At 42.3% G+C, this 27,544-nt stretch overlaps 2 protein-coding genes across 12 annotated transcripts in view; one reads left to right on the top strand and one right to left on the bottom strand.

Moving 5' to 3' along the window:
* Positions 1 to 17,098, bottom strand: part of ITGB3BP (integrin subunit beta 3 binding protein) — a 32,477-nt gene extending 15,379 nt beyond the window's left edge. For both annotated transcript variants that reach the window (XM_033151906.1, XM_033151907.1), the window contains exons 1-5: positions 17,016 to 17,098; positions 11,452 to 11,494; positions 6,747 to 6,882; positions 1,610 to 1,685; positions 219 to 297 (exon numbers count right to left, since the gene is read on the bottom strand). In XM_033151906.1, coding sequence (XP_033007797.1) covers positions 219 to 297; positions 1,610 to 1,685; positions 6,747 to 6,882; positions 11,452 to 11,494; positions 17,016 to 17,020 — 339 coding nt within the window. In that variant the 5' untranslated portion in view covers positions 17,021 to 17,098. The remainder of the gene's footprint in view (positions 1 to 218; positions 298 to 1,609; positions 1,686 to 6,746; positions 6,883 to 11,451; positions 11,495 to 17,015) is intronic.
* Positions 17,099 to 17,151: 53 nt separating this feature from the next.
* Positions 17,152 to 27,544, top strand: part of EFCAB7 (EF-hand calcium binding domain 7) — a 40,856-nt gene continuing 30,463 nt past the window's right edge. For 6 of the 10 annotated variants that reach the window (XM_033151897.1, XM_033151895.1, XM_033151896.1 and 3 more), the window contains exons 1-4: positions 20,931 to 20,964; positions 23,211 to 23,398; positions 26,707 to 26,918; positions 27,091 to 27,177. In XM_033151897.1, coding sequence (XP_033007788.1) covers positions 20,933 to 20,964; positions 23,211 to 23,398; positions 26,707 to 26,918; positions 27,091 to 27,177 — 519 coding nt within the window. In that variant the 5' untranslated portion in view covers positions 20,931 to 20,932. Of the gene's footprint in view, positions 17,240 to 20,930; positions 20,965 to 21,630; positions 21,650 to 21,721; positions 21,852 to 23,204; positions 23,399 to 26,706; positions 26,919 to 27,090; positions 27,178 to 27,544 lie in introns of those variants that run through there. The other 4 variants (XM_033151899.1, XM_033151900.1, XM_033151898.1 and 1 more) reach the window with 4 other exon arrangements.

The raw sequence follows: 27,544 nt of genomic DNA, 5'->3' as shown, positions 1-27,544 counted from the left end.
TAGGGATTTCAACCCAGATTGTCCCATTTGTAATCCAGCACTCTATTCTGCCACACCCACAGCACCTGGAAGGATGCAATCTTCGGCACACTTGTTCCATTAAACTGAATTTGGCTTGTTTCCAAATAATCTATAATGAAGATTGCAACAATTGAGAAGAAAAAGAAAGAAAGAAAGAAAGAAAGAAAAGAAAAGAATCAAGATGGGGGAGAACAGACCTGTAAATTGGTTAGGTTTTGTCTGATTTTCATAAATCTGCCCAGAGAATCTTCAACTTCAGTCTGCAGTATTAATAGTCTTAAGGAAAGAGGGAAACAAGGAATTATTTAAATTGATGGCATAATTTCTGAAACAAGAACAAAAATGAATAAAAACCAAAAAACAGTGATATAGCTTTGCAGGCAACATCCCACCCCAGGCTGTGAAATACTGTAACTTGTTGGTATATAACTGGTAAATAACTCTGGGGTTTATCATACATCAACCACTAGTGAAATGCACATATTTTCAACATGTCTAATTATACTAATTTCCCATCATAATCTCCTCCCTAAACTCCAGCATAGAGTCAGCTCCACCCACTTCCCATTGATAGTAGAAGAAGAAGAAGAGTTTGGATTTGATATCCCGCTTTTTACTACCCGAAGGAGTCTCAAAGCGGCTAACATTCTCCTTTCCCTTCCTCCCCCACAACAAACACTCTGTGAGGCGAGTGGGGCTGAGAGACTTCAGAGAAGTGTGACTAGCCCAAGTGCAAAGAAACCCATCAATACTCCTGCACAAGACTCCAGCCCAGCCCAGTCTCCTACACATGGGACTCTTTAGGACAGGGTTTCCCAAACTTAGGCATTTGGACTACAACCCCCATCATCTATAGCTAGCAGTACCAGTGGTCAGGGATGATGGGGATTGTAGTCTAAAAACGGATGGAGCACAAGTTTGGGAAGCCCTGCTTTAGGAGACAGTAGAAAGCAGATCAGGAATAGAAGGGGGGAGAGAAGTGAAAAAACCAGTAGGATCATCCAAAAGGCTAGAGAGTGCATCAGAAGCACAAGATTGCATGAATAAAGAAAGTAAAATGATGAAGGCAGCTCAATGTAACTTCTTCAATGTACAGAACAGATTTTAATTGGAGTTCTTCAAAGGCAGTTCAACTTCTTCAAAGGCAGCTCAATGTAACTTCTCTTACAGAACAGATTTTAATTGGAGTGAGGTAAGCCTGAAACAACTGAAGTAGTGCCGTAGTACCAGGCAGCTCATTGTATAGACAGACTAGAATAAAATCTGGAGAAACTGGCTGCCATTTATAAAATATTGTCAGAAAAATAATTACCCCCTGCCAAAACAAATTCAAGTAGGTTTTGATTTTTTTTACAAGGATTTTTGTGATTTTTATGTTAATCTGCATTCACCTGTGTAACTCTGATATAAAACAAACATTTCTTATGGTTTTTTTAAACTCAGTTTTGTTGATAATAATTGCCAAAAAACTAAATAAAAATTGCTCCCCAATATTGCTACAGCAGAAACAGCTTCTCCAGAGGCTCTGTTGCAATTAAATTTGTGCCTCTCCATGCTTGGTTTAAACTATAGAATTAGGTAGCATTACTTTTCATAGTCTTCCATTTCAGGATGCCCCCTTCTGGGTGATCTGATTAGCAAGTTACTGGGTTTCTCTCTGTTTCCTAGGAATAAGACAATCAAGAAATAAGAATTAACACACTATAACTGTCCTGTAGTTGAAGACAAAAATCAATATAGTATAAAGATTTACCATTTTCTGCACAAAAGATAAACATGAACTATTTTCTCTATTCCCACCCCCTTTTCATTACAAATGCACCATAACCTGACATTTAATTAATTACAACTTTTCCATTATAAACATCTTATGTTAGAAAGGAAAGCTCCAAATACAAAAATAGAAATGGTAAAGTTAATAAATACTACTACTACTAACAGATTTAAGAGGTTTAAAAAAATCCCAACATTCATTTCACTCCATAGCAATGTAAGATTGTTGGTAAATGCAACATATTATGTATTATTAATTTGAATGCTGGGTATATGAAAATATATGAAAGAACATGCTCAATAACCACTATAATTTCCATTTGAAATTATTTCTTTACTAACCAGGGTTATATAGCTGCCCCGTAAGATCAAATTCACAAAAAACACAGAACAATTGAAAACACTACTCTGAAGGATCCTACGTAGTAACATGAGAATGGTGCAAGGGACTGCAAGAGAAAAGAGTGAGGGGCAGAAAATGCCATCCTTGCCCAGTACACTAGAGGGGGCCTGCAATGGATCCCAGCTCTCTCTGCAAACAGAATGAGCCCTTCCATTTGTAGAGGGTTAGTTGCTATGCAGTGCAATTTGCCTTAATATTGTTCTCTGTGCATCTCAATGTTCAACAAGACTCTCTATATATATACATACACACACACACACAGGAATGAGATTTTACTGGATTTTGTATTCAATCTCATTGTGAAGGCTCAAGGATAGGGGACAGACCAAAACAAAGAGTGTAAATGAAAAAGCCTTTGGGGATATGGGGATATGTGTGTGCGTGCGTGTGTTTCAGGTCAAGTATCTATTCATTTACATTTACTGTAATAACAAGTGCAACTTGTATAATTGCACTTATACATATATCAACAACAAATCAGTGTTAACACTGTTGCAAGATAAAAAGAAAACATTAAATATATAGGATACAACTCAGAATTCTAAGTCCTTACCACCATTTTGTAGCTTGGTGAAACTAAAAAAGGAAAGCTATTCCTACTTTACTGAATAATTATCCATCTAAATGTCAGCTGCGGACACGTGATCTCTCTTTTTATGTGCAAAAGGACTGTTCCCTTATGCCCATATTTAATTACAATATGGAAATATAGCACACACTCACCTTTGCCTTTGACATCCTGGCACACGGGCGTTTTACTCCTCCAGGCATTTCCCCCCTTTTTTGTCAGAAATAAGGCATGTGAAAAAATCCAACAAATTTTTTCCCATTTCCCTTTCTCCCTCCTTCCCTCCCTCTCTCACACACAAACACAGAATCACATATGAACAGCGAAAGCAAAACTCATAATATCAATAAAGGATTGGCTTGGGAAGTGGGGAGATAACAGCATTTGGAGTTTTCAAGTTGTACATATACTGCACTGCTTTAAAATGTCAGTCAGTTTTCAGTTAACAGGGCAGGATCAGCAGAGCAAAGATGCGCTTTCACAAATGGTCATATTGTGTTTTTTCTCCTACAAGCAACTGGCTACTTTGTGTAAAATGGCTGTATTTTGCAAAACGGTCTGTGATATGCAACTAAATACAGATAGTGTCTCCCTGTCTTTTACTGAAGTGGAAGTATCTAGACCAAGTAATATGGATTCCTAAACCAGGTCCTCTGCTTCCTCTTCTTCACCTCAACAGTAACTCTTTTATTGCATTATTCTGTGAAATTAAATCAAAATGCATTTTTCATCTTATCCTAGAGAGAGTTTGTGGTAGGTGTGCCCTGTTGAAATAAATGGGACAATGCCTTGAACATTCTGACTGCAACAGAAGGGTAGAGGACAATTTTTCTAAATAAAGAAGATAGTCCTAATGGCTTACAGGAATTCCTCAGATCATTTTCTATGGATTGGGGATTAAAGCATTCAATGCAATAGTCCTCCTCTTTTCTAGACCTTTACTGACGCTAGAGAGGGAAACAATGTGTGGGATACAGGAAACAAATGCAGCTGCTTCTAGCAGACACAAGGACAGGAAGCAGAGAGTAAGGATAAATGGACACTTCTCCCAGCAAAGTGATATAAGGTTAAACTGTGGAATTAACTTACATAAGTAGTAACACCCACTGATTTCAAAAAAGGTTCCAAAACAGATGGAAGATAAGGCTATCAATGGCATGATCCCAGGCCCCATGCCTCTTTAAAACCAGTCGCTGGAAAACAACAATGCAAATTGGATATTGTCCTGCCTTTGGCATCTGGTTGGTCACTGTGGGAAAAAGCATGCTGGACAAAACAGGCCACTGGTCTGATCCACCAGGGTTCTTCTTATTTTCTTATGAGATATAAGCGTTTTGAATTTTTTAAATTATGTCTTGTTGAACAACAATATGCATGGAGAACAATATTAAGGTAAATTGCACTCAATAGCAACTAGCCCTCTGCAAATGGAAGGACGCTTCTGTTGACAGAGAGAGACGGGATCCAGTAAAGGTTCCTAAGTGGAGGATCCTTCAGGACAGATTTTCCACAAGCAAAAGTGGAGAGGAGAAGAGGGAACCATACTATTCCCCTTCTGCTGGTAGAAGTGCTTCATTAGTGGAAAGGATGCTCCCACCAATGATGACTTAGTTGAGATATAAGCCTTTGTGCTACCGTATTCTGCAAATGTTCACTGTAAAGAACTTGCATAAGCCTGAAAAAGATGGTGCATGTATGATGATGTAGACTGAAAGTAAAAGGGTAGGAGATTTACACAAGATCAGTAACACACACAGAGACAAATTAATGCAGGGTTCAGCATTATTAAAATATGATTAGCCACAGGGGCGTTCCTAGCCCCTTGGCTGCCCGGGGCGGGAAGCCAAGAGGCACCCCTGGGGGGCGGGGCATCGCGGCGCGTGTGTGCGTCATGACGTCATGACGCACGGCGACGCCCCGCCCCCGGGGTATGCCGGGCGGGGGCTTGGGGGCCTCGGCGGGCTGCAAAGAGCCCTGAAGCCGCTGCCATAGCGCAAAGGGGTGCCAGGTTGCGGCTTCAGGGCTCTTTGCAGCCCACCAAGGCTCCGGAAGCGGCAGCCCGGCATCCCCGGGGGCGGGGCATCGCTGCGTGTGCGTCATGACGCACGCGCGGCGACGCCCCACCCCCGGGGATGCCGGGCCGCCACTTCGGGAGCCTCATCCGTGCAGCGCTGCTGCTCCCGGGGTGACGGAGGGAGCGGCGGAGCGTGGGAGTGGTGGGAGGGGCCGCCGCTTGTCACCCCACGCGCCGCCGCTGCCTCTGTCACCCCGGGAGCAGCAGCACCGCACACACCTGCCTAGGGGCGGGACGAGGGGCGGCCCGCCCCCACCGCCCCCACCCTACGACGCCCCTGATTAGCCATCATTACAGGGCTCAGTGTTAGAGCATATACTTTTAATGCAGAAGGTCCCAGGTTCAATTCTCACCATTTTTTATCAGGGCTGGGTGAGATCCCTGCCTGAAACCCTGGAGATCTGCTGCCAGTCAGTGTAGTCAACACTGTGTTAGGGGGACCGATGGTCAGACTCCACACAAGGCAGCATCCTCAGTTCCATTGTACAGGGCAGGTAAGACCTTTTTACTTTCCCCAATACAGATGTCAAACCTGTTAGATGTTATCACAGCAAGTTTCAAAGGGCAGGGAACTAGTAACAGCACAAGCTCGCTGGATTAACAAACTCTGCCCACTCTATGCAGAGAGAAATTTGGTTCCATTACATTCAACGCCTGATTCCAGTTGTGTAGCTGGGGGGGGGGGCAGCGGGTTGCACTGGGCCAAGACATTTTTGAGCACAATTCAAAGTGTTGGTGCTGACCTTTAAAGCCCTAAACGCCTCGGCCCAGTATACCTGAAGGAGCGTCTCCAACCCCATCGTTCAACGCTGACACTAGGGTCCAGCACCGAGGGCCTTCTGGCGGCTCCCTCACTGCAAGAAGCTAAGTTACAGGGAACCAGGCAGAGGGCCTTCTCAGTAGTGGTGCTCGCCCTGTGGAACACCCTCCCATCAGATGTCAAAGAAATAAACAACTATCTGACATTTAGAAGACATCTGAAGGCAGCCCTGTTTAGGGAAGTTTTTAATGACTGATGTTTTAATGTATTTTTAATTGTTTGTTGGAAACCACCCAGAGTGGCTGGAGAAACCCAGCCAGATGGGCGGGGTATAAATAAATTTATTATTATTATTATTATTATTATTATTATTAGGGCAGCACTTACCTTGGGTCGGAATGCCGGAGCCCAAGATGACGCCCAAGTCCAGGCGCCCCAGAGCACTGCGTGCTGCTCCCCAAAGCAACGCAGCCCAGGGCTGTGCTCGCAGGGCATTGAGCTGCTGCACTTCCCCCAGCCGCCAGAGGGTGGCTAAGAAAGACAAAACTGGCATGCGTTGGCCCTGCGAGCGGCACTGAGCCCGCAGCTTGCCTGAGCCATTGTGTCTCTCCTGGGAGCGGCTCGGGCACCTGCAGGCACCATGTCACCCAGAAAAGCAACGTGGGGCCAGCCTCCGCCCACCACCTGCCCCTCAGCCACCCTCCAGCTGAGGGGGAGGCAGTGGGCAGACTCCGTGCAGGCTCTGTGCTGCTTGAAAAAGCAATGCAGGCCCCGCAGGGCACCCAACTCGAACACGGCAACTCCGGCACTGGGACTCTGGCAGCGCGCCTTACCCTGCCGACAGCTTGTCATGCCCCCCATGCGCAGAACGCACACGCCACCCCAGGCACCCAAGCGGCTAGCTATGCCACTGCTTGATTCTCTTCAGTGAGCAAAAGTAAGCAAAACTAATCAGAGGAGAATTGTTGAAGATGTTTGTGAAGGCTGCAGAAAAGTTGGACTTTACCATAAAGATCCAAATTCATATTCGTGGGTGGGTGGGAGGAATCAGAATTACTGTGCAAGACATAAATTACTAAATCAAGAATTTGACTTGGTCAATAACCAGAAAAATTCTGCAGTAAGTAGGAGAGAATGTTCAACTAACCATTTGATAGACCATTTCCATGCTCTTGTACATTATTGCTCCTGGGAGTTGAAAAAAGACTGATTGGGCACGTTCCTGTTGTTGGTGAATAAGACTTGAGATTCATCTTACTCCTCGGCAATGGTGTTGCAGACACCTAAAGAATAACAAATAATGGTAACAAAACAACCTGTACAGGATTATTATGCAGTGTAAAGCACAATCATGTTTTCCTTTTCAACCTTGACAATATCCAATTCTGCCTTTATCTTTCTAGTCAAGGCAGGCTATAGAATTCTATAACAGATGTGGGGAATCATGCCTCTCTTGGTGCATTTTTAGGTACACACTTTAAATTAAGCTCCAGTTCCTAGAACAAACTATGTTTCTAGTCCTTGTGATAGCAACATGGGTCCTATATCCAAACAAAAGAGAATCAAATTCTTTTCAAGCCCACCAATCTATTCCAAGGGACTAACACAAGGTGTTAACTTTTTGTTTAACAATTCTTGATGAAGGAAAATAGCTACAACATCCAGGGCCATCTATCACATTAGTGAAAAGAACAATCAAATTAAATGAGAAAATTACCTCTCATGTTCCAACTCAAATGGTATTTTAGAAAGGTGGCTCTAAAAGGTGAAGCTTTACAAATAGCACAAAGCTTGCCCTATAGCAGAGGTGGGAGACCTGTGGCCTTCTAGATGTTGCTGAACTCCAACTCCCATCAGCCTAAGTGCAAATGGCCAATGGTCAATAATTACATAAGTTGTGATCCAAGAACATCTGGAAGACCACAGGTTCCCCATTCTTGCTCTACAGTAAAACACTGTTGCTCCTTAATACAGTGGAACTCCGGGTTGCGCATACCCCGGGTTGCGGACGTTCGAGTTAAGAATGCCCGCAACCCGGAAGCGTTTCTGGAGCGCGCATGACCCCCGGATGTGCAGAACGCTTCTGCGCACTCCGCGCATGTGCAGAAGCGCTCAAATGGCTCTACTTCTGGTTTTTGGGGGGCGGTTTTTGGGTGTTCACGTTACGCACACCCGTGTTACGTAGCACGATCCTGAACGGATTGCGTGCGTAACACGGGGTGCCACTGTGCTCCAAAAATATGATTGTAAATGCTTGGCGATTCCAAATTTTGACATTTTGGGAGCGGGTGGTGCTGTGGTCTAAACCACCAAGCCTCTTGGACTTGCTGATCAGAAGGTTGCAGGTTTGAATCCACATCATGGGGTGAGCTCCCATTGCTCTGTCCCAACTTCTGCCAACCTAGTAGTTTGAAAGCATGCCAGTGCAACTAGATAAATAGATACCGCTGCAGTAGAAAGGTAAACGGTGTTTCCGTGTGCTCTGGCTTCCATCATGGTGTTCTGTTGAGCCAGAAGTGGTTTAGTAATGCTGGCCATATGACCCAGAATGTTGTCTGTTGACAAACACCAGCTCCCTTGGCCTGAAGCAAGGTGAGTGCTGTACTTCATAAGTCGCCTTTGACTGAACTTAATCATCCAAGGCTCCTTTACCTTTACATGTTTTGTATAAATACTAGGTTTGGTGCAAAAAGACAATTTCTAAAGTGGAATAGCCTACTAATCCTCAACTTATGACACAGCAGCCTTGTATTTAAACCACTAGCCTAGAAGTAATAAGCAGTAAGAAACTGCATGTAGACAAGTGAGCAGGCTGGTGAAAAAAGGATGGAGAGCTTCATCCCTTCCTCTACACTGAGCACAGATGCCAAGTGGACTGCCAGAGGAGGAAATCCCCTTTCATCACTAGTACAGGGCTACTGCAAGAAGGGCAGAGTTTGCCTTCCCTCCTTTGCCAACCCCCAGCAGACTAAAACTTTTTTTTTTTTTTTGCAAACTAGTAACTTCTGTGGTCTCATTTACAGTGGTACCTCTGGTTGTGAACACGATCCGTTCCGGGGTGCCGTTCGCACCCTGAAAAGTCTGCAACCAGAGTGGTGCTTTTGCGCATGCGTGAAGTGTGAGAGAGCGCTTCTGCGCATGCGCGAAGAGCACAGAATGCTTCTGTGCAGGCGCAAACCGTGCAGAATGCTTCTGCACGTGCGCGCAGCAGCAAAACCCGGAAGTAAACATTTCCGGGGATGCTGTGCTAACCCAAAAAAATGCAACTTGAAGCGTTCGCAAGAAGAGGTATGACTGTATAAGGCTGCAATATAGCCATATTCTGCTGAATTGCTTGTGGCCTATTTGGGTGACTCCATAGATGTAGGCCTAATGTAAACATCACCCATGCAGTGGATCCTATGTCACACCAGCAAAATCTGAATGAAAGAATCACTTGGTAACTAGCGACTTTAAGCCCCATGAGTCACCAGAGGGGTGCAGCATTGGCATGGCTCTTCCAAAATGACCCACTCATCAGAAGAATCCCTGCCAACAGTATGGCATGAGATGCAGAAAATGTGCTACACCTGGAGTAAATTAAAAATATGTATTTAAGTATTTTGCAGATTGAAACGATTTGTGTTATTTAAAACCTGATTTTAAAACGAATCTTCCAAAGCAAAATTGAGTTAAAAGAAATATACCATTAGCAACAAGACAATCAGGTAAAACACTAAAAATACACCAATCAGACAGCTGTACAGTCACAAGTTCAGGTATACTGGAGTACTGTTTGCACAGGACTATGGAGTTGGGAGTCCCTGGGAGCCTTCCCATGGAAACTTGCCTGATGCCATCTTTGGGCTCTTTTCAACATCAGGTACTTGTGTAGTGTGGACCCTTCAATTTTAAGCCTGTGTCTTCATTTGGAGTGTGTGTGCGTGTGTGTAGTGAGTTTTGTTTTTGTTGTATTTTTTTACTTTATGGTTTTATGTTGTATTTACACTGTTGTTGGGGATTTTACTTATTTATTGTAACCCAGCCCAAGAAATTTATTGTTATGTGGCAGCATACAGATGGCATAAATAAACAAACCAAAGGAATAATTAAGGTGCAATCCTACACTCATTTGCTTGGAAGGAGATGTCACTGAACCAAGTAGGACTTTCTTCTGAGTAAACATGCAGAGTTAGGAAAAGTAGTGACAATTAAAAACATTTCTTAGTGCAGGAAGGACTAACGTATGGCTCTCCAGATATTATTGGCCTCCAACTCCCTTCACTTCTGACCCCTGGCTATACTGACTGGGGCTTATGGGAGTTGTAGTCCAACAACATCTGGAGAGCTGCAGAATAGCCACCTTTGTTTCAATTGGAAATGACCTATAGTAAACTCCTATGCGTGTTTCCCTGTTTAGGGAAGCTTTTAATGTGTGATATTTTAATGTATTTTGATTTTTGTTGGAAGCCGCCCAGAGTGGCTGGGGAAATCCAGCCAGATGGGTGGGGTATAAATAATAATTTATTCCCTTTCCCCTTTCATTTTCACATAACTATTTCAATTATCTTAAAACTCTGGATAAGGATACCACATTTATACTAGCAATAATAATAATTCTGCTTCATAGACAGCTTTAGAAATTAATTCCATCACTGAATTTTGGAAAACCTGAAACCTCAAGCTTTCAATGAAGAAATTCTGACACTAGAAACTTCCTAAATAGTTATTCTCAACACAGACATTTCCCCCCTTTTAATTTCCATTTCAGAAGGAAAAATAGCTTTAGGGTGGAACAGAATCATTTCAAGCTGGACTGCTCGCCTCCAAAAATGCTACTCTAACCAAGGAAGCAGATGCAAAATTACAGTCACAGCTGTATTCAGAGCACAACAAGGTGGGTAATGGAAAACTAAATTGCTAATTAAATTGCTAATGATTTTTGTTAGTGCCCCTGCTGCATTTTGTCACCTTTGTTTAAATACAAAAAGTATACAGAAGATTTTTAACACTGCCAAGTTTCCAATTTTGCTAAGTACCAATGAGACCTCTGAAGACTACCATCTATAAAGAAACTGTTGGTATGTAGAAACAAAACAGGAGGCTCATTTTATTTACCAAACATTTAGGTATACATTTCCCCCCACCTATTTTGCTTCCTTAAAGGCTACCTGCCCAATGAACTCCTCTGCATTATTGTTCATAGCAACGCCCACAGTTGGTATTGGAAGATAATAAACTGGCATATGTCGTGACATGATGGCACTGGAAAAACAGAATGGCCACATTTTATCAGAGAGAGAGATGGGGTGGGGGTGGGGGACAGCAACAGTACAATTTTATTTTTATTGTGATAACTGTAGGGGAAATTTATTGCAGTGTTAGTACTTTATCGTTTCATTATGTTAGATTAGCTGAGAGAGGTAATTATATTCTCAACATAAAAATGTCTTTAATGTTTTCATTTCAATTTTGCAGTTTATAATATGCAGATTACAGCATTATCACAATCCCATATTGTTATATGTACAGAGAGATGGCACTGCATTTGCTTCACAAATTACGGAACTAATTTCTAATAAATGATTTCGCAAAGGTCCCCAACTCATTTGAGAGAGGCGTGTACATAATAAAAAACAACCACTGCAGTCTCCTCAGTTGTAGCCAATTGCTTCATGCAGGCAAAGTCCGAATATTATATAAGAATAGTTTTTCTCCCAAAGACGTCTGGCAGTCAATTCTTTTCCATATTCAGGAATGCTTTATTGCAGATTGCCAAGCAATTTATTATATTCTCACTGAACTGCTGATCATTTATGTATATCCTAGAAAATAATTTAATCATAGTGTGCGCCACACAAACACACACTTACTTTTCCCATGGCAAGGCTTTCCAACTTCAGAGATTTCTTAGCACTAGAAAAGAAAAGGGGGGGGGGAGCAAGTTTTATCATAGATCAAAAGCAAAGTTTATATTGAGGACATATCTTATCAGTGGTTACCAGACCACATATAGCATTTTTTTACACTAGTAAAACTAACCTCATACATGGCATATATAGTTTTTGAATACTGCTTTGAAAATTTAAACCCATCCTGATTGCCCCCCCAACCTGTCCACTATCCCAATGTCACACTACTAAAAAAAATAACAATCAAAAACAATTGCTTTTTATATAAAACTGATAAAGAATGAGATTATACGGACGTGCATAACAACTTACCTTCTGTGTAGGTGTTGCAATTATTTCGCTGTTCACAGAAATAATGTACTAGGGATTTAACCACCAGTACATTCAAGGTGAAAAAAGTAGTTCTTCTCATCATTTTAGCTCTTAACATGATTCAATGCTACTAGACTTTGACTTAACTAGGGAACAGATGCTCTATGTCTTTACAGGTCCCTAAACCATACGAAACTATTTTCTCGTGTTCTTCACTATACTGATTCAGGAACACGCCAAGCTTTCTCTGTAAAATCTGTTCTGCTGAACTGGATGCCCAGCTGTTAATGGCAACACTAGGAATGGAAAGCTGAATATTTACAATACTTTACATCGTACAGCTGTCTTCTAAAGAGCAGTCATCAAAATTTTATTGAATGCAGACTAAATACTCAAAGGAAGGAAAGGTCAACATAAATTAAGACTATTTTTTCCCAGAGACAACTCCAACTTTTAAAGTACATTCTTAAATCTTAAACAACAGTTAAAGGCCTTTTTATATAAAGCAACTAAAAACCCTTAAAATCATCCAATAAAAGCTTCAGAAGATTATTTTAGATTAAACAAGGTTTGCAGAAACATTTCATTTCAGAATAGAAAGGCGCAGGCACCATATTAGGAATAGGGCATTTTGATTTAGTAACCAAGATCTCAATACTAAAAATGCTCATAAGGTTTAACAAAACCCAGATTCTGCAAGCATAAATGGCTTGGCATTCCAGCAGGGCCACAATCTGAAATGATTTCACTCAAAGCATTTTTGTAACCTTGTCATTCTTCAAGGTGAACCATAGAAAGAAAGTTTAAAAGCATATTTGAAACATGACTGTACTATGCTAGTTCCAGTTTAACATCTTAGGTTGAAAATAGATCACTGAAAAACATTTTTATATTAAAAAGCAGACTAACTATACTGTGTAAGATTTACATTTTTTTAATATTAAAAAGCCATCCACATTCTTGCCAAGGGACAGTCAAAGCTGAAACAGTTTGACAAAAATTCTTAACATCATGTTTCTTTTTAAATATAGTGCCTCATATTGCTTAAGGAATGTAGACTCCATTACATCTTCCACCCCAGTGGCAGCAGAGAAACATTTTATACGCTAATACATTCACTCTGCAAAGATGCTCTAGGGGACCATGTATTTGCATGCTATACTAAGGCATGCTATGATGGAAGTTTTTATGACGGACTTCAGAGGAAGCTGGAAGCCAAAGTACAGCGGAATCTGGACTCAAGGTAGCTTTATGATTAGGATAAATGAAAAACTACATGAAAATCACATTAAATTATAGCAACCTGAGAAAAAAAGGCTTGACAAAAAAAGTGGCAGAATGGTCAAGCACTATGCTATTTAAAATCTTCCAGTGACTTTGGCTGGTAGTAGTTATAGGCCTGGTTTGGACATCACACAATGCATGGGCTCCTGGAGAAGAAATTACAGCCATTTTACTGCTGTGCCATGCTGGGCTAAACCATGGTTTGGTTTAGCATGTGGGTTTATGGTTTAGCTCTCTGCAGATTAACCATGAGCTATAATCAAAACTTGTCCTATGGTTTATAGCTCAGGATTTGTCTGGGAAAGCTGAACCACAAGCTTGGGTTGGACAACCTGCAAATAAAACAGTGACTTTGCACAGCAGCAAAACAATGGGGGAGGGGCAAAGCAGCAGCAACTCAGCAAAAAGGATGGGGACAAAACTAGAATTAGTAGGCACTACCTGCCATTAGCTCTTGCTCCACCTACTGGTGGCCTCCTTGCCTTCCACCCTACAAGTCCAAACAGGCACCAACCACCACTATGCCGAAACATAAATGCTTGCCTCCCCGAAGCACTAACAGTAAGAGAGGCAAGTAGGAGCACTACTGCCAATTTAAAGGGCGGGAAATTCATTCAAGGCTCCACTATGAAAAAAGTCACATTAGAAGAATTTGTTGTATTTATTTCACGTCATTGTTTATACCTCATAGGATTTCAGTATCAGAAAATAAATTCCATTTAAGATGGAGTAGTCTGTCATTCAAACAAGACTACCACAGCTGAACAAAGGAAATGCATGAAAATGTGAATTCTAGTTATCATTGACTCTGGTTTGGATAGAGACTAACAATGCAGTCCTATGCATATCTAGGCATGAATCAGTCCTATTGAGTTCAATGAGATGTATTCCCACATTAACACAGTATATGTATAGGACCACATACAAAGTTTAACTTAGTTAGGAGTCCAGGAAGAACAACAGCTAAACCCTTCTATTTACTAGTTCCATGGAACAGTATGGAGGGTGGACCCTTTGGGGAAATGTCTTTTTCCTTCCATCCCATCTATCCATTCATAAGTTATTGTTGGTTAGCCTCTCTATTTGTCAATCTGGTTAAAGGAGGTAACTAATGAGTGGCAGAGCAATCCTAAGTGGGCTCAAAGAAGAGTGGGGTGCAATATCCACCACTGGATCCTAAGTCCTGGCACCTCGGAACACACCAACCAGGGACAAAGGTGGAGGGCATTTTTTTCCTTTCTTGGTATGCTAGTTGCAGGCTCATGTAGCTGAGGGACCCAGTTCCACAGGGCTTTGGATTTGGTGCTTGCCCTTGTAATGCCTCATTTTGAGGCTTAACACTATCCACCTGCCTAGGTGCAACTGGGGTCTCCACCATGGCAGAGATCATCTGCACTGGCAGCTGGTAGAGGCCAGCAGAGAGATACTAAGCCATGAGCCTAACTCCTTCCACCTATCAGCATCAGTTAGGAGTGTGCTCTGCGATAGCTTATTCATTACATACAGCAACACTAGATGTCTTCCATATACTTCTTATCAGAACTTCCGTAACCATGATATGCTACTTTAGGTTTGGGACTGAACTATTGTAGGACTTGAGCGGCCATGCCCATTATTCTTCTCTCCAACACTATTTTTAATGACAAAGGAAACCAACAAACCCCACCCCACTTTGGAGATAGTCAGCAGTGTTCTGAGAAGCCTATGCTATACCCTGAAGAGGTTATGATCAACTCTTCTATCAGCAGTCATCTCCATGATTGTACTCAAAGATAGCATACCTTAAACATCTATTGACCCCTCCATATGCACTACTCCACCAATTCCTATCATCTTAAGGTGGCCTGCTTCAGAGGAACATACACAGCTGCCTTATTCTGATTCATTGGAGAATGGAAGGGCAGATAATGAAGGTATACACTGTCACCCCAGCCCCCATAATCAGGAACAGTTAGGATGTACCTACCTCACACAAGATATGCACAAGTGTATCTGCCCAGTTAGAAATATAGAATTGTAGAGTCAGAAGGGACCATCAGGGTCATCTAGTCCAACCCCCTGCAATGCAGGAATCCTGCCCACAGCTGTCCCTGGGTGGGCCCGAACCACCAACATTCTGGTTAACAGCAAGATGCACTGACCCATTGCACCACAGGCTCCCTGAATTGTTCTGTCTGGCAATAAGCTTAGCAGAACAGAGAGCTTTCTTTCTAGCTCTATACAGTATAGAACGCCTGGTGCTACGTGTATCAATAATCAACAAACAAAACTGTAATGTATGAGTGAAACACATTTAGGTACAGCTTCAATGAACACTAGGTAAAGGTGAAGGGACCCCTGACCATTAGGTCCAGTCGTGGACGACTCTGGGGTTGCGGCGCTCATCTCGCTTTACTGGCCGAGGGAGCCGGCGTACAGCTTCCGGATCATGTGGCCAGCATGACTAAGCCGCTACCTTCCTGCCTAGAGCGGTACCTATTTATCTACTTGCACTTTGACGTGCTTTTGAACTGCTAGGTTGGCAGGAGCAGGGACTGAACAACGGGAGCTCACCCTGTCACAGGGATTCAAACCGCCGACCTTCTAATCAGCAAGCCCTAGGCTGTGGTTTAACCCACAGCGCCACCCGCGTCCCTTCAATGAACACTTGTATGCAATAAAATATAAAGTGTGGGGGGTGTACTTGGTAAATAGATGGAACAGCAGGATTTTTATTTCATACTCTTTTAATTCTGTATCTTCAAACACTTGTGTTTAATGCTGCAGACCTAAACCCACTTAAAGATAAATCCCATTAAACTCAAAGCGCAGTCCTAACCACATCTACTCTGAAGTATGGTAAGTCAGACTGTATTCAATGGGGCTAACTCCCAGGAAAGTGAGATCAAGACCATGTCCTTAGTGGGATTTTCAACTGAGCAAACATACTTAAAATGGCTTTGTGCCTGGAAAGCATATATTTTCACCTATTCTGCAGCAAGCAATCCAACACACTGTAGAGTCTGACTAAGCTTTGTACTGGTAAGCAGAAAACACTATGTATGCTCAGAGCAGGGGTGCTGCGTCCTGTTTCACCACTTGATGCAAAATGGTAAGTACCGCCTTGCCCTGCCGCTGCTGCCACTCCCACACCACCTACCTGCTATCGCCACCTGCTCTGCTGCGAGCTTTGTTACATCTGTCACTGACAGAAGTGGCACCACCATTGGCGCCGACTCTGGGCAAGATCTCGCCAATTTGGCGTGAGATGGACGTGATCCTGCCCCCAATCGGCACCAATGGTAGCAACAGGGCACCTGGGGGGGGCGGGTCCTGCCACCTGAGGTAATGGCTTCACCCTGCCGACTGACTGGATTGGCTCTGGCTCCGACGCACAACTGCCATTCCTGTTTCTTCCTAAGGTTCCCTTCCATGGGAGCATTCACGATGAGATGGCAGTTTGTGGGGGCAGCAGTCACACCGCTTCATTCCCAACCCGTGTGTATACCGTCGTAAACAACCAGCAGCTGAAATCGCACCACTTTTCACACCACAACGGTTCCTGCTTATATTCTTGTCCTGCTTTTGATGTGCTACAAGACATCAAAAGGGATATATATATTACGGTAGCATAATTGGAGAAGCACCACACAAGAAACCGAAGCACTACTAATAAACTCCCATTGCATTGAGAACTTGTAGTAGTAGACGAAGACCCGTGCAAGGAAGCCCTCAGCCTGGAGTAAGTAATAAAATATAATAATAATAATAATAATAATAAAGCGACAAAACATCAAACATTAGAAGCTTCCCTAAACAGCTATACAAAAAACCTACATAGGGCTAAACCGAAATGCCCCGTGGGCCCACCAGGTCCTGCCCGTCTATCCAGCTACCCCTCACCCCGCCCGCGACGCCGCCCAAGCAAGCCCCCCTGGTCTGCGACTCACGGCATCGCCCGACGAGCTTCTTCGCCTTCCCTGCCCTCGACGCCAAAACTGAGATTCCCGCCGTGCAGCTCTCAAAGCGCTCCGGGTAGAAACACGGCCAGTCTGCGTGGAAAAAGAAGGCGGGCCCTGGAAGCTCCGGGTCTCTGCCCGGCCTGGCAAAGGCGGACGCGGGTTACTAGGCGAAGGCAACAAAGGAGGCAGTGCCCCGAAGCACCCAAGGCCAGGTCGGACCTTCTTCTCGTTTGCTTCTCGTCTCATCGTCCTTTATATTCTCTCTCTCTCTCTCCGCCCCCCCCAACAACCTCCGCCCCTCTCGTTATCACCACGGTTATAACAGCTGTTCTCACAAGCGTGTCGAGGACTTGCAAAAGCGAAGTGTCTCCGATTCACGGAATTCAGGTTTAAGATCCGGGTTGGTCCAAATAAAGAGGAGGCGTCTTTCTGTTAGTTTCTGAATCGTGTCACGGTCGAGTACTTTGCCGGTTTGGGGGGGGGGAGTAGTAAACTGGGAGTGCGTGCATTTTCTTTCGTTCTCAGGTAATTTTTTTTTTTTAGGGGGGGGGTGGCGGCTGGGAAGCTATCCCTCTGCAGAAATGAGGAAAAGGCTTTTTCTGCTGGTGCCTAGATGCACTTATGCAGATCATAGCCCAAGCCTTGACTTCGACATTGGGTTTTGGAGCTCCATCTGGCAAAGTTTAAAGACCTGTTGTTGTTGTTGTCGTAGTCGTCGTTATTATCGGGGCTTTTTCCCCCAGAGGGAACTCACAGGAACTCAGTTGCGGCGCCTTTCAGGTGAGCGCCATTGCTATCCTAAGAGAAGAAGGGAAGTGTTCCTGGTGAGCTCCGGCACCTCTTTTTCTATTTAAAAAAATGGCACTGGTGATTATTAATTAATTTAATTAATTACTTTTATGTACCTCCCCTCATCACAAGATCTCAGGGCGCTTCACATTATCCCCCCCCAAAAAGTACCAAAAATGTTGTGACATCTTTTATTATGGTAGGAGCTGGTTCACTGGGGTTTGGTTACAGGTTTTGATCAGGCATATTTACTTCCTGTGCGTGGCAAGGAAACTGTAGAGAAGTAGTAACTAGATGTGCCTTACTCTAGGGTTACAATTTGCTTACAATCCTTGAATCAGATGATTCAGTATGTCATCCTCCCAAACCAAGCATTACTTGTCAACTGTGCGCACCGATTTAGGGGCTGGTCTGCATGGTAGAATAAGGAATTGTCTGTGCAGTTGACAGTGTCTCATCTGATTTAAGCCCTGTTTCCTGTCTTCCCCACACCTGGTGTCCTATGTGTTGACTTCCTATGTACATGAAACTTGTGCAGTCCTGCATGTATAACTTGTACACTGGAGGCTCAAGGTAGGGATAGAAGGCTTGATCCCACTTCCACCTTAGTTGCATTGAGTCTACGCAGATTTTTAACATCTCCACAGAGAATTGACTACAGTTGTGTGCTTATTTATCTGGAAATAAATCACATAGAATTATGGGGCTTACTTCTGAGTAAACATGGATTAGTCTTTAAGGGCCTTTTGAAATAATGTGGCTATCCATGGGTGTAGCCGGGGGGGGCAGCTGCCCCCCAAATCAATAAAAAAATACATAGCAAACTGAGGTTCTGTCCCCCCCAACAAAAGCCTGTCCCCTAAAAATATCCTGTCTACGCCCTGGCTTTTGCTGAGAATAATCCAAACACTGTTTCTATTCAGGACTTCAGTAATATTGTATCACACACATGAGTTGTGTTAGCAGGGGAAACTGTTCTTCCTTCAGTAAGTATTGGGAGAGTTCTTCTTAAGCACCCAGTTTTCTGCAGTGACTCAAGCAAATTTTGGCTACATTTACCCATAAAATTTAATGTATTAAAATTAGGATGCAGCCATTATGCCTATTACCTTGTTCTTCTGTTCATCACATCATCACCCAGTCTTCTCCTCTGTGTGCACTGACGGCTAATTAGCGTCTTGCTCCTGGTCATCGATTTTGACTTTGGAGTCCAGGAAATGGTCATTGAGAGTGAATATTTTTGGCAGTATACTTCAATCCCAAGTATTTTAATTAAACTTATTTACAAATATAAGCATTTATTGAATGTTTACTCTGTTTGGAAGTAGGCACTTAGTAAGCAGGGTTTGAGAAAAGGACATAGCAGTATGTGGAAGGTGTTGTTCAGTATTCCTCTGTGTAAAAAAAAACATTGCCTGTTGGACAGGTGTGGGGACTGGCAAAGCCTTCCTTTGTTGGAACTGGACGTGCTACATCTAGTACATTCAGGTCCCAGTAAGAATCTCATTTGGACATGCTCTAACTCCCAAGTACATTCAATTTAAATTGAGGCTGGCTTCTGGAAGTGTATGGTGTGTTCCAGTCTGGCTGCATTGGCACAGAAGTACAATGGGAAAGGGCAGTTATTTTAAATAAATAATGGGGGGAAACGTAGATGTGAGATTTTAATGCCATCTATTCTATGTTGAAATAACAGATATTATAATTTGAATATTCAGTCAGATTGTCTATAGCCACCAACAGTAGATGCTACAAAATTGTTCCCTAGTCTATATTTCTGTAGTGCACTATCAGTGAAGTTTATATTTTAATAACCTTAGCAAGAGAGCTTCCCTCTACTAAATAACTCTTGCATGCTGTACGTTGAGTAACATATTGGAAACATCTCTGTACTGCACAGCTGCCCAAATAAGAAATGGCTAAGTAATGAGAGAACCGAGGAGCATAAACAAGTGTTCATATTTGATAAAACTGGTTACTGGAAAATTAACATTTATTCTCTTTTCCCTCATTGGCTAGAACTCGCTTTCCTTTGTGTGTGCTAACACTGGTGCTTAATTATTATAGTGACACCCGTTTGCAGTAACTGGACTGTGTCCCTGTTGGGTCCTTCTTATGCCACTGTAATATGAAACTGTCAGGCAAGGCGGTCTGTGCATTATAAATAGGGTACTTCATCCATGATAAGCGATTATTATCTTTCTTTCCCAAGTGTAAAAGGCCTATATAACTCAAGAAGGTGCGAGTGATTTAGGCCTCCTGAGTAAGGCTCCAATGAGTCCTGAAGGGGACCCTACCTGTGTTGTTGTCTTGTTATTGAACTTGAAATATTCAATTTATTATAGTGGAATATATTTTCAGAAGTCAGCACTGGATAAAATAATGTTGCAGGCTGTTAGACCAACAGTAGCACACGATTTAATGCCCCTCTGTGATGGCCTTCTAAAAACCCTCATCACCTTTGTTATAGAAGAAAATTACTATTGACATTTACTAACCATACGTGAGGAAAGGCAGTGCAGAATTATATCAATTATTTAAAAAGAAAATGCATTTATGTGGTCCTTTTATTCTATACAATTTTCTTCTGTTGCGCTATTAGGTTCTTCATCCAGGCAACTACTGCATGTGATGGGCTGCCCAATTCACAAACCCATTAAGTCAGAACACTTGCATTTAAATCCACTTGGCCCTTTTGAAATAAACTGCCCCAAAGCCAATCAGACTGCCACCCTCATGCCTATAACCCATTTATTTGGCAGAAAGTAATATTATTAATTTCAGTGGACATTACTTTCATATAAGCATGCATAAAATTTCAGCCTAATTACTCAGTCAGCTGTACATAGAATCAGGTGCTACATTTTCCCTGCTTCTGAAATCACAACTTTTCTAATCTAAATAATCCCCCCACAAATATGCTATCAGTCACATGGAGGAAATAAAACAGGTACCTGAACTAGATGGCCCATCGGCCTGACTCAGCATATGGCAGCGTCATATCTTTTATTCTGTTGCTCTTTTTTGGTGAGCCTCCTATCTCACCTGAATTCTGATTAACCTACCCTTTGCCTGTTTGTTCCAGATTTCTTCTGGTCTACCTAAACTCTCTTATCATGTTCCAGTCTGATTGTCCTTCTTTATTCAGGTGAATTCCTGATTTACACAGCTGACCTGGAGAAGAGTCCTGTTAGTTTGGTTTTGATCTTTAAAGCCCTTTGTGGCCTAGGGCCCTCATATTTACGGGACTACCTCTCCTGGTGTGCCCCGCAGAAGACCTTAATGTCCATGAATAACCATATTTTAGAGGTCCTGGGCCCTAAGGAAGTCGGACTATTACCATCCACCAGGGCCAAGGCCTTTTCAGTGATTGCTCTGACCTGGTGGAATGCTCTGTCCCATGAGACTAGGGCCCTACAGGACTTAACCTCCTTCCGCCGGGCCTGTAAGAGCTATTCTGTCTGGTCTTTAATTTGAACTCAGCTTGATCTTTTATTGCCTTTCTCTTCCCCCCTCCCCTTTTTATGAAGATTACCCGCTCTGGGACCCCACAGCTAATTCTCCCCTGACCTCCTTGCTGGCCCAAGTAGGACTAATTTAGCCAGCTAGCCCTGGTGACTATCTAATGTTTATTGGATGGATTTCCCCCAATTTGATTTTTGAACTTTGAATTTTATTGTTATTCATGCTTTTATACTGTATTTTATGCTGCTTTTATGTAGTATTACAATTAAGTGTTTTAAATTTGTTGTTAGCCACCCTGAGCCCGGGTTTCTGAACTGGGAAGGGCGGGGTATAAATAAAAAAATATTATTAGAATCTTGAATGTAAAGGTTAATGAAGTAGTTTCTACCAATTCCCTCTCAAGATGTTCACACTTCTGCTGTTGTACACCTTAATATTTAAACCTTAGATTTTCAGATCATGCTTAGGAGAATCCTTGAGCTTCCTTTGAAGTTAATCTGGTTTCCTCGGTGAAAAAAATGGCAGTGGTGAACAAGCTTCCTAGAATAGATATTTCCCTGCAACAAAGAGTCACAGGGAAGTGTTGAGTGTGTTTAGCGTACAGTGCATGGGGCAATGGTAAGGTAAACTACTGCATTGTGTTAGCTAAGCTTACTCTAGAACATGCCCCAGAATCACTTGGAATGCAGGGAGCTTCATGGTGGATGTTCAGGTCTTGTTGGACAGATGAGTTGCTGTGGAAATGGTACCTTGAAGGTCAAAGGTTTGGAAACTACTACCTTATAACCACCAGTTTTAGGTGAACATAAGGTGGAAATGTTGCCTTTGCTAGGGACAGAAATTCCCATACATTTCATCAAAGCCAGGATTTGTATTTAATCAAATCCATTTCAATAGAATGAGAAGCCTATTCACATGGCAATCCAGCACATGTTGGCTGCTCGCCCGCGGGCAGCTGGTCAAGTGCACCTGCCAGCCACATGCAGGATTCATCTTTCAACACACATTGGTACATACTGGGGAAATGGCATTTTCAGTGGTATGCCAAAAGCTGATTCTGGTGTGAGGCAGCAGATGCACACAACTCAGGGAGCTTGCAAGAACAAGAATTTTGGGTGTTTTTCCTGCACCTACTATACACTCATGCCAGGCATTAGATGGATTTTTAAAAGATAAGGTAAAAAAATACTTTGTTGCAGAGCAAGCGTTAGTCATTATGGGATATCCTGCCATAATAATCCCACCTTCATGCCTCATTCTCCACTGCATCTATATTGTGCTACAGTGTAATGTGTAAACTTTTATGTAATAATGAGAATTTTCCAGCTGTTTCAGAGGAAAACTGGGTTTTCTAAAATAGCTGCTTCCCGGACCTCCTTTAGCCACCACCACTCCAGCAAGAGAGCTGGGTAGAGAACACCCATTTCTCTGGAGAGTTCTAAGAGTTGCGAGCCAATGATACTTTCCACAAAATCTGCAGCAGCTGTAGCGGCTGCAAGAAAATCTCGGGGACTGGGGAATGGGGGCTTTGAAAAACAACTCCACTCCACAGACCACCCTTCATTGCCACAGCTTTCGATAGAAACAGAACAAGGAGCCATACAATATCATTTAGTAGATTAGACAGTACGTGGTATGCTGGGTCTATCATTGTGAGGGCAAAATGAGACACCTGCAAATCTGATTTTATTATTGCGAACGGCTTTGAAAATGATGGCTATCAAATGATATATAAATATTCTAAAAAGAAATGCAAACATATACATCAAAGCATATTTGCAGACTAATCCCATTTTTGCAGAAGCAGAAGCTCACAGCAAAGTCCAGTAAACATTCCCTCCCACCTGAGAGGGATGGACAGATGGTGATGTGATACTGAAATATGCAAATAAAAGAAATAGGCTCTAGATATGTTTGCATTATTCACAGGATGGCTGGCAGTCAGGAGAGCAATGCATCCCTCTTCAGTGATCAGACCCAATCCCAGGAAAGTTCTCAAGCAAAAAGATCCCAGAATTATGAAGAGGAGACATTTTATAAGAACTGCAGAGCAGCCTATTTAGCTGTCTTCAAAAGCAGCTTAGAAAACATTAAATCAAAAGAACAACTGTGTTTGGGTGAGTGTATTTTTTTAAGTTGTGATCGGATTGGGAGAAATCTTGAATTCCAGCAGTGGATAATATATTTGAGTGCTTATTATATCTTGCACATGTTAACTGTTTTAATGGATCTAAGAAAACTTGATATAATTCATGTGCCATATTTCTCTATAATCAAACCACTGTTGGGTGGACACTCACTGAAGTGCATCAGGGAGAACCTCAGGTGTCCTACCCTTGCTGCACACTGGGGGGGGGGGCAAGGAAAGAAAATCAGGCCAAGCATCTTACTGTGTTCAAAATAGTATCTGTACCTAACTCTCTTCTCCCTAGGAAAAGTGAGGAGAAGTAAGTTTATTTCCACTGAGTGGCAAAAATAATAGCCACTCTGCATATTGTTTTTGATGGATACACAGAAAGGACACAACCCTACTCATTCTGCATCCATAGATTAATAGCTGTGCTATATAAATCAGTATAATTTCATTGTTCATGGGGAAAGTTGCAAATTAATTTTAAACCAAGGCATCAGTTTCTTTTTATAAAAAAATCATTCCAGCATGATATAGAATCATAGAATTGTAGAGTTGGAAGGGACCACAGGGATCGTCTCATCGAAACCCCTGCAATACAGGAATCTTTTGCTCAATGTGGGGCTTGGAAGGTTTTCAAATTCCTCCAGAAAGCTAATAATCATAGAGACCGGCACACCTTACTAGGCAGGGCATTCCACAACCGAGGGACCACCAATGAAAAGGCCCTGCAACAGCTCAGTGCCAACGAGGTAGTTCTCAGTGGTGACACCAACAGCAAGGCCTCACTTGCCAATCATAGTCTGATATGGTTGGTATTGGGGAAGATGCTCTTTTCAGTACTTGGGCCTGAAGCCATTTAGTGCTTTTTATGGTAGTACTAATGCCTTGAATTGAGCCCAGTAACTCCCTGGTAGTCAGTGCAGTCCTTTCAGGACTGGGGTCCCATTGTACTGCCCCATTTATCTACCTAGCAGCCACATTCTGTGCTAGATGCAGCTTCTGGATCATCTTCAAGGACAGCCACACATAGAGCACATTACAGTGGTCCCAGCAGGAGGTCACTATAGCATGGACAACTGAGACCAAGCTGTCCCAGTCCAGGAGCAGCTGTAGCTGATGAACCAGCCTAATCTGGGCATGAGCATTCCTAGACACAGAAGCTATTTGAGACTCCATTAACAAGTTGGAATCCAGTGATAAGTTGGATTACTGCAAACCTCATATTCAAAGGTAGCAAAACGCTGCTCAGAACAGGATGTACACTTAATGACCAGACATGGGTCATTGCTGTACCCATCTACAGCACTTCTATCTGATGAGGATTCAACCTCAGTTTTTTGGCCCCCATCCAGTTCATCACTACCTCCAGATACACGTCCAACCCTTTTACAGCGTTTCCTGATTCCGATGGAATGGAGAAATAAAGCCATGTGTCATCAGCATACTTATGACACCATGTTCCAAATCCCCAGATGACAGCTCCCAATGGCTTCATATAGAAACTAAATGACATGGGAGACAGAATGTACAGTAAAGGCATTGTTGTGTGCACAAATTCACCTGTGGAACAGATTATTGGTGGTGTATTGGAATGTTACATAGACGGTAACGTGTTTAGAAGAGAACAAAAGTATAAAAAGTTTGATAAACACTGCATCCTGTTATAATGTCCTTTGCAGTTGCTGCTAGTTAGTTAGTTATATATTGGCATCAATATAATAAAAGGATCATTGTACTTTACATCCTACCTTCTGCATTTTTAAACAATACTATGATGGTTTCAGAGTCAAAGTTCTTATACAGTAGCCTTACATGGTGTGACTCTAATATCAGGCTAGCAGAATCACTGTTTGTAAATCTGTGTTAGCATCAGATAATCTGGATTTTAAATATGAATGGTGTGAACAAATGCTCACTCGCTCTTTTCTATGCTTTTTCTTTCATCTCTGTCCATATATCACTTGGGAACAGGGTATGTGTTTGGCCATGTGCGCTTCAAGCTCAGTTTAGGAAAGACAACAGAGAGTTCAAGCTTTCCATATTCTTAAAGAGATGTCTGGATCTTTAGAAAAAACAAACAAACAAACAAACATGTTTTAGCCCATTACAGATTTGTGTTGAGGCTTAGAGTTCAGTTCTAGCTAGGAATAAAATCACCAGAATGGCATTGGTTATGTGGTGTTTGATTAATAACACAGATTCTGCTTTGTAATCTACAACCTGGTTCTTCAACTCTTGTTTATATGAGTTGTACTTATTTTATGAAATGCAGTGTAATGTCCTGAGCTAAAATGTCTCTGTAGACACTTAGGAGAGTCCAAGTCTTTTTATCAGGTACATTTAAAGAGTACAAGAAGAGAACTTATTATAAAAAACAGTCTGAGGAGAGTAGTTAGCAGTTCACAGAAAGTACTGAGTTCCCAGTAAGTATAAATAATATACCAACGAGCAGAATTTCACAATATATTTCAAGAGAGTTGGAGTTTTAAAGTGTTTTTTTAAAATAAATAAATATGAATACCATCTTGAAGAGGGATGCCAAATTGCCTCCCAAGAAGCTAAACCCACCCACATAGCAAAATGTACCTTACAGGCAATTACCGCAATTCAGCAACCTGTGCAACTAGATTCAAATGCCCAACTGGCCTTTTAGAATTCATTTTTTTGAACAAAAGCCTTCCAGACAAACTATTTTGGAATATAGGCAGAATTCAGAAGTAGTTTGTGACTCATCATGGGGGGTTGCTATTAAAAAGGAAAAGAAGCTGAAAATTCCATTAGGTAGTTGCAAGCTCTTAAGCATAATATCAGCAACAGCTGCAGAACATCCTTGAAAGCTGGATGTGCTGCCTCTGTGCCAGCCCCCCCCCCCCCAATGATGCCTCTACAGCAGTCTTTTGGCAAATCGGAGGCACTGCTGGTCTCCTCCCACCCTTGTTTCCCATCTATATATTTATTACCCCCTTGTTCCTGTTGTAGATCTTCATTCATTCCTTTTTTCCCGCTAGTGGTCATTTTGTAGTTCATTCTCGGGTGCCAAAATGTCTTGGACCAGCCCTGGTAGTCACATTGTTCTTGCACCAGCAGCTGCTGCATCAGGAAAGATTGCACAAATACTAGCTGTTAAATACCTCCTGGAATTGCACTGGTGGGCCTTTAATGCACAGTGGGGTTACAGGAGTAGAAAAGAGTAATTTGCAGTTGTATCTACTTACAGAGTGTTTTAAGAAAATGATATATACACAGTCTTGTCAGTGTCACTAAATGCTTTTTTTGTGCTTTATTTTGCAGTACTTCAGCAAGCTGGAAGAAATCCATCTCAGAAGACAGTTAATAAATACTGGACGCTGCAAACCACCACATTGAATTTTGATGATTTCTGCTTCATCTTAAAACAAGAAGAACCTGTTAGGGAAACAGAGCTGCTCAAAGCATTTGCAAAAATAGATGCAAATAATGAGGGCTGTATTTTACATAGTGAGCTGCATAAACTTCTTACAACTGTAAGTACCTCAAAGGGTAGTTAGGACTGATACTTTTAACAATTCAAATACACCACAGGGAAAATATGTTTAAACTTTAATAAATAATTGCTGTTGGGGGGGCATAATAACTAAATATTGAAGTGTTCTTCCTTCATTGCTTTGCAACTTAAACTGACATTTTTTTTTGCAGAGAGGTGAAAAAATGGCCCTTGATGAAGTTAATGCAATCACCGAATTGGTGGAAGTGAACAGTGATGGAAAGTTTGATTATTACAAGGTATAGTGGATAAGACTACTTAGGTTTGTATCCAAAATTACTTGAACAGACATACGCTTTTGTATTGGGGATTTCCTGCCCTCTCCTTCCCATTACACCCTCAGGAAAGGTCTTCAATGTGGTGCAGTCTTGACTGGGAGTGTGAATGGGTAAAAATTGGGAAAAAGCAGCTTATAAAAGTGGAGGTCTGCTGAGCCCTAACATGCTGTTCAGGGGGCTTAAACAAGAAAGAGATGACAGAAATTCATTACATGATTTGACTTTTGTTTGCATTACTTTGAATACAACCCATAACGTTTGACTGACTTACATGAGATGGTCACTAATCCATGTCAGTAGATTGAAGGAGCCCAACAGTGCTGTTTTT

Source organism: Lacerta agilis, chromosome 6, assembly GCF_009819535.1.
Source record: "Lacerta agilis isolate rLacAgi1 chromosome 6, rLacAgi1.pri, whole genome shotgun sequence".
NCBI classification, from domain to species: Eukaryota; Metazoa; Chordata; class Lepidosauria; order Squamata; family Lacertidae; genus Lacerta; species Lacerta agilis.
Note: the sequence above shows the minus strand (reverse complement) of the source record. Positions and strands in the feature narration are given on the sequence as shown.